Genomic DNA, 7,786 nt, shown 5'->3' on the forward strand with positions numbered 1-7,786 from the left:
ATATATATATATATATATATATATATATATATATATATATATAAAACACACATATATATAATCACGTATATATATGTATATAGGCGATATATTTATCTCTTAATAGTTTACTTTCTATACAAGTCTAGAAATAGTGGTACTCGCCCCTGAGTCGTTTATGGAAAAATAGTAATACCAGCCGTAACGTATTTGCAGTTACTTTCTCAGGTTGTTGATTTTTCTATCGTTTCCCAGCGACTCAGAAATTACATAAATATAAAGTTTCTGCATCTTTTAAAAATAAGGGCACGTTTTTGATCCCATTATTGTTATTAAATTACTATAATACAATGACTAGTTTCTTGTGTTCAAATAACTTAAGATGATATGCGCAAAATAAAAGGAAACTTTGAATGGCCGCCAAGGGAAAGAAATTTTTGAATTCTTCGACTTCGCCATGGCTTACAATACATTATCAAATAATAATACACGCGTATTTACAGAGATAAAGGTTGCTTTTTTTTTTTTTTTTGTTTCTCGCTCGAATCCCATTTTCACATAAATACACTCACGATAAGTTCGTCAAGGCGCAATATTACATGGCACTTTGGTGCGCACATGCGCATTTTGTTTAATCTTATTTTATTTCTCTCGACTTAATAACCTAAGAACATAAATTACTAAAAAGTAAGGTTTCGCAAAAACGGGATAAGATCCAATAGGAAAGGAAGAAAAATCAAATTCGGTGGCGAGAGATAACGGCACGACGATTAGCGTAGGAGATAGTAGAGGAAAATGCAAAGATGGCACGACAGTTTCACGGTTAAACCGCGACGATCGCGGTAATAATAAGTGTCTCGCGTCACTCGTCTCACCGGCCTAACTTACAACAATGACAATATAACCAGCTCCGCGCTGCCCTTCACAATCGTCGCATACAAAATAAAAATGGAACCATATTATAAAATATGAGCCGAATAAAATGAGTTGAATGTAGAGACGAGGAAAAGAATTAAATGGTAAAAATAACGAAGGAAGAAAGTCTCTCTTGGTTTTGTACTGCATTCTGGGGTCACTGAGAGTCTCCCTAAGGCACAATCGGAGCCGCGCGATCTAACGAACGGGCCCGTCAACAGCCGTAGCTGCCGATTGGCACAGCGACTCCTGGACAGCCTCCCTCCTGGTGCTTCGTAAGCAGTGACATTCGACTGAAGGTCTTGCTGCAGGAGGAGCACGAGTACTTCTTGACGTCGCTGTGCGTCTGCAGATGCGCTCGCAGGTTGCTCCGATCGGCGAAGGCGCGATTACAGTGCTGGCAGCTGAAAGGCTTTTCTCCGGTGTGGGTCCTGATGTGGCCCTGGAGGAGCCACGGCCTCGAGAAGGCCTTACCGCACAGGTGGCACTTGCACGGCAGCGTGTGCGTTCTTATGTGCATCTTGAGGGCGCCGAGCGTCAAGTAGACCTTTTCGCAATACTTGCAGGTGAAAGTCTTCTTGGTTTGACCCTCGGCCGCGGCGCAGTGGAACTGTTGATGCTTCGAGAGGCCGGAGTAGGTGGAGTAGGACTTGGCGCAATCCGGGCACTGGTAGCGAGGCGACGCCGAGTTCTTCTCGAGCTTGACGAGCGTCGGGCCAGCCGAGGTACTGCCGGCGGATGAGCGTCCGCTGTCGCTGCCGCTGCACGGGGAGGAGAGGTCCTCGGGGCTGACAGGCGGGGGCGGTGAGCCCAGGGAGCCCAGTGAGCCAAGGGAGCCGATGGAGCCGGTTGGCGAGAGGCCGCAGTGCTCGGGACTGGCCCAGTGACCGGCGTAGCCACGGACAACAGGTCGTTGGACGGCGGGGCAGGTGAGGGCCGCGTGGGGCGGCGAGGGCGAGACCGAGCGGTGATGCTCGGGCGAGGAGTGCGGGTAAGCGGGCACGGGATAGGCGGGGTAGAGATCGGCGCCGTGGTAACGGTAGGCCGTTGGGTAGGGCAGGTAATGGGCCGGATAGAGCGGGGCGGCGGTTGCTCGGGGCCAGCCGGGGCTGGGGTAGTGACCGATCGAGTCGATGGGGCCGCCGATGGTCAAGGGCTCCGGGGGGCCGGACTTCGCCACCAAGGGGGAGCAGCCCTGGCTCGGTGAATTGTCGTGCTGGAGGACCTCGACACGAGCGCGCTTGGCAACCGGATGAACCGGCGCAACGGCCGTCGGCGGTGTCGTCGCCTTGCTCGGGTAGCGTGGCTGATAGGCTGGCAATTGCGACAGTTGGACCAACGGCGTCGGAGACGGCGAGGGCGAGCGCTTAAGGAGTACGGGGTAATGAGCGAGAGCCGGCGATGGCGAGCGGGGCCGCTTTGGGGCCGACCTACTCAAGTCCTCGGGCTTGGTACTGAGATTCTCAGGCTCCGGGATTTCGTCGACGACCTCGATCACCTCTTCTGAAAGCACAAGTAAAATCGATCGGTTAGACGGCTGACTGGGATCGCTTGATCGTCGCAATGATCGGGGGCGGTTAGGTGGGTGGTTTTGGAGGGGGCAGGGGGGCGGCAATAGCGGAGGCATATACGGGCTCAACGTCGTCGTCCTTGTCCTTACCTTTGATCTCGGTTTTCGGCAGGTCCTCGGCGAGCATCACGTTCACCGGCCGCTTCTTAAGCGGGCAGTGGCTGTAGCTGTTGTTCTTCTTAACAAAACTGCGCGGCATCTCGTCAACGAGCATTTTGGCGTTCGTTGGGTAAGAAGTGCGAGCGAGTAAATCCCTCCAAGTAAATCGATGCGCGAGTATCTTCTTTCACAGCGCGGACCTCGGCTTCTTCTCAGAATCTCGCACATATATTATTATCATGTATTATAGTGAAATTTATCGTTATTATTTAGCCAAAAGCAATGATAACAACAATAATGGTGATAACAGTATCGACGATAGTAGACGTAGTATGTCTGTACGTATACGTGTTTTTTTTTTTCGCACTGCACTTAAGCACTGTTGCGTGAGAAGTTCCACATTGGATGTGTGGTGGCACACGCGGACTGTCTCAAAGAAAAAAAATAAACTAAATATACAGCGAAAGCAACGTAACTCGAAGCAAAAAAAAAAACCAAGGCGCGACTGCAGGTCGTGTCGCGTGAGCGGTAAAGCTGACGTACGGTACGGCTGCAAGCCGGTCTCTGAGCGCGAGGTGGGTGTCGCTGGGCCTTTTATAAGCGTGCCCCCACCTTCGAGTACCGCAGGTGGCTCGCACGTGCTGCCGGGCCAATGCAGGTCCACGGGCCCCGCGTTCCCCTGCCAATGGGGGACGTCGCGGTCGCGGGCCGCCGGCCAATCCTTGCTCCGGCATCTGCTCTCTCCCTTCCTCGACGTCGGTGACGGCGGCGGCGACTGCGGCGGTGAAGGCAGCAGCGGCTCCCCACCACACCCCACCCCATAACGCACCACGTCGACCGAACCGAGACGCGTTGCACGGGGCTCGGACGTAGCCGCCTCTACGTAGAATGCGATATGCCAAAGTGTCTATGATTGTGTCGTGGCTCTCCTCTATGCAGCAGCGCCAGATGCCCTCGGTTTCCTCCATCCCCCTCTACCTCCCCCACTTCCTCCCCATAATCATACTCCTTCTCCTCCTCCTCCACCTCCTCCTCCTCCTACTCCTCCTACTCCTCCTCCTCCTCCTCCTCTTCCTCCTCCTACTCCTCCTACTCCTCCTACTCCTCCTACTCCTCTACCGTCACTTCCTCCTTCTCCTCCTCTACCACTTCCTCCACCTTCTTCATTTCTACCGCTTGACGCGCTCCTGCACACCCACCCCCCGCCGTCGTCCAACACCAACGTACCCTAAATGGTGAATGTCTACCACCTTTCTATAATACCCCTTGGTTTATTCGTCTCGTAGAAAAAGCGTCTTCCCCCTTTTTCTCGGCAACCTATATGAGCGAGTTAAAGGAGTATACGGGATTTTTTGGTTACCAGCAGCTATTAAATGGGCCGCTACTCTCTGAATTCAACGTCCCTACTTGTCATTTCGTAGAAATTTTGAATTATCAGATAAACTTTTAATAACGGACGTGCCATTATCAAATACATCTCAGAATTCCCAGCAATTGCGTTTAAAGGTGCTATAAGAATACGTTCGCAGAGCTGTGGATGGATGAGCGGCAGACGAGAATCGAAATTCGATATCAATTAGTTCGGCTGCCGCGCTCAGAGTATAAGCAAAAGCACTGCAAAAGCAAGGAAATTTTGAAAATTGCTTCGTATTCATATGGATACTCTCCAACAATTACACACTACTCCAACATAAAAATGCATAATAACGGAGATATTTATTGAAAGCGTCACAATGCACGGGGTCTTGCACAGGCATAGAGACGTCCATAATGCATTATGTCATTTTGAGGGGCAGAAGGTAGCCGAAGTCTCGGAGAAAATGTTTTCGAATCGGACGGACGCTGCGCACGTAGAGGCCCATTAGAATTGAAAGCTCGCGGACAAAAGGAAAGCAAGCTGCGCTCCAGAGAAGCACCGCGTCTTTTTTGTCGTCCTCGTAGGTATGTGCCTCGTGGCAAGGATGTGTGAGTGAAAGGCACGATGGATAGCTCGTGTGTGGGTCCCCCTCCCGTTGCAGAGCGCGCGCTCGCGCATCCGCACCCTCTTTCCGGTGGCTCGCTTGGGCCTTTCCAACGTAACGGTCGTGTCGCGTGCCGCAGCATCGCCCACGCGTCCCCCGGAACCCACGCGCTCCCTCGCGCACACGTGCGCGCACGCTTAGATTCGCTCCTTTTCATCGTCGTTTATCCCGGGGCCGCCCGCGCACAATGGCCCGGCGATTTCCGCGGGTAGAGGCCGATATGTGATTTCGACGCGTGACCCGCTAAACCCAAGACCACAGTTTTATATATATATTTATATATATATATATATATATATATATATATATACACATACACACGCGCACATAAATACACGTACACGTACACGTACACGTACGCATACACATACAAACATATAGTGCCTTCCCGCACCTTAATTTGTTTTTCTGACTCCGAGCTCTGTACGTGTTGCCACGAGGTCTCTTCTTGGAAGCAAGAAAAGACGGGAGGATAGCGCATCTGGAACGGACGAATAATGGCGACGTTCTTTAAGCTGCAAAGTTATGAAGCCTGGATGTCAAATGTGAGCTCCGGCATTGAACTAATCAAATGGTCGAATGTCCTTTATTCGAACGGATGAGCATTACGTACTAACACATCCGATGACTTGGCCTCCATTGGATATGGCAGTTATTACTTATGGAAATCGATTTTGATGCCTTTCAATAAAGCATATTTTGAACGACAAATGATGTGTGCCTCGAGATTTAGTTTCGACACGACCTAATATTTAATAAAATGTTTTTTTTTTCTTTTTTCAAATAAATAGGGTGTTCCGTAATATACAATTAAGAGTAAATAAATTAGGCAATTTCGCACGGCAACTTTACGATTATATATATATATATATATATATATATATATATTTACATTGTCTTGTTTTTTTTTTGTTACTCGTAATACAAATTTGCAGGATACAATATTAAATATTTAATGATTTCCCATACTAACCATTCAACGTAGAACTTGCATTGGAAATCATAACAATCATAATAAGTGGAAATTAACATAATAATAACAATTAAATGTGTATGTTACTTTCATATATTTAAATACTTTGTAAAATTTCAGAAATTGTATTGATAAATTCGAAAGATTTTAATTCAATCATTTTTGTAAATTATGTAGAAAATTGAATGAAACCAACAATTGTAAAAACGATGACCATTGAAATTTCGAAACAACTATTTTCTTATACGATCATTGATTTTATAATAATTTATTTCTTATACGCTTTGGTTGGCAATTTCATTGGTTGAAATTTTTCTAAACAATCTCAAGGTGTTAACTTTATTACGTGGAAGTCAAAGTTATAAACTTTCAATAAGTTATTAAAATTTGTGGACAGTGCACGACGGACCAATTTGAGTTATAAAATAATATTTTCATTTTATAAAAAAAAGGGATAAAGAAAAAAGAAAAAAATAATTAAATTAATTGGGCTTACGAAAAACTTTTATTATAGAACTATTATAGAAAAAAAACTATTCTATTTGTAGATTCATTGTCCGGATAAAGAATGAAAGAGTAAGAAGAACAAGAACGCTTCTATATTTAACCTTATTAACTCTATCAGTTAAAAAAACATTTAGAAAAGAAATAAAGACAGCACAAATGTTTATTTTTATTTCTATCTGAGCGTTTGTTTATACCCCCCCCCCACTTCCCAACACCCACCTCACCGTTCCGTCAACCTTAACGTGACTGTTATTATTATTATCACTCTTCTATTTAATACTCTTTTCGTTCTTCGAAAATATTGTGTATACATTTTAAATACCTTATACATTATTAAAAGCTGCCTGAGTAATTTATGTGAAAAATATCTTTATACGATATTCTAATTTATAATTCTATTCTTTTCAATGGACTTTACTGGACAAGAATTATATACATGCATTTATAAAATTTATAGTTTTCTCTCATTAGATAACTCTGTACACATTAAGCTTAAGAAACAATACCACTATTAGTAGTCAATGAGCCAGGAAAATTGATTGAGATAATGAATGTGCATCTATAGCAATGAAAAGTAGACTGTTTATCATTCTTACATAATGCTAAATTAAAAATAGTACTTAATGGCTTTGTTTTAAAAGTAGATGACATTTTATGTACTGCCCAAATTTAACGAAAGAAAGAAAAAAGAATAAAAGAATAAATAAAAAAAAATGGAGTAATACCAAAGTTACTCGTCACTGTTTCCTATATTTGCATTTGCCCCCAATAAATTTTCACCATGCATTGTTGCAACGGTCATTCCAGTCGCTCACCACTCCGCAGAAAAGCAGCGATTCCTTGAAAAAGGATTTCGCATATCGCGGCTGACGTTATCTCGGAGCGATCATTGAAAGCTCGTAGATCAAAGGTAAGACCCGTAGGCGAAAACGAATCCGCCGCTATTGCCGTAAGATTCCGTGGCGCGTGTCCAGTCGACGCCGAAGGGCGAGCCACGCGACTCGCCGTCGCGGCGCCTCTCACGGAGGCGGCGGAGGCGGCGACGGCCGCAGGATACATTTTCGAAGGAATAACCACGTAGTTTACTTGCGCAACGCTAAGGCGGTTCCCTCTCAGCTATCGGTTATTACAGTCTCTGCGCGCCGCTTTGTGCCACTTTCCAATTGCTCCCTTCCGCGAGCGGTGCGATGCGCTTTTCTCTCGAATGACAATTCACGCCCGCACACGCGGCTCTGATTGTTATTATGTCACGTTGTAGTTTTCCATGATTTTCCTAAATCCGGTTAAGCGACGAATGGAATATTCGGTAATGTAACAATGGCTCCCGCGTAATTTCTCTGCCATCTCTCTGCCTCGTTCTGTGCGCTGTAAGTTAAGTTGAAATCAATTCCAGGATCAAGTATACCTTCAGCATTTCGATATGAATGTGTGAGACCTCGGCTACTTATGCAATGTGTATTAGCACGAACTCATTGGTACCGATTATTCAATCCCTCTGCCATTCGCAAAGCGCCCAATGAATAATTAATCAAATATATACCCCGAGCATAACAATATTCAAAACCCTTGGCGGCTCTGAATTTTTGTCGAACCTCTCTAGCTGTGCGACGCAACCGGCCGGAAATTAACTACCTGCGTATCTTCGCGAATTCGTACTTGCTAATGCACGCCTTTTCGGTTAGACCAGTCAGCCAACCACCAGACATACGTCCCTGCCAAATT

At 45.9% G+C, this 7,786-nt stretch overlaps 1 protein-coding gene across 1 annotated transcript; it reads right to left on the reverse strand.

Annotated features, from left to right (window-relative positions):
• Window positions 1-614: 614 nt before the first annotated feature.
• Window positions 615-2,828, reverse strand: LOC105367674 (protein escargot). Its single transcript, XM_011506445.1, has 2 exons — window positions 2,555-2,828; window positions 615-2,397 (listed from the first exon to the last, which is right to left on the reverse strand). Exons 1-2 carry the CDS (start codon window positions 2,676-2,678, stop codon window positions 1,109-1,111), a joined length of 1,413 nt encoding a protein of 470 aa, XP_011504747.1. The 5' UTR covers window positions 2,679-2,828; the 3' UTR covers window positions 615-1,108.
• Between the last annotated feature and the right edge of the window lie 4,958 nt (window positions 2,829-7,786).

This window comes from Ceratosolen solmsi, unplaced genomic scaffold (assembly GCF_000503995.2).
Source record: "Ceratosolen solmsi marchali unplaced genomic scaffold, CerSol_1.0 scaffold10, whole genome shotgun sequence".
In the NCBI taxonomy this organism is placed as follows: domain Eukaryota; kingdom Metazoa; phylum Arthropoda; class Insecta; order Hymenoptera; family Agaonidae; genus Ceratosolen; species Ceratosolen solmsi.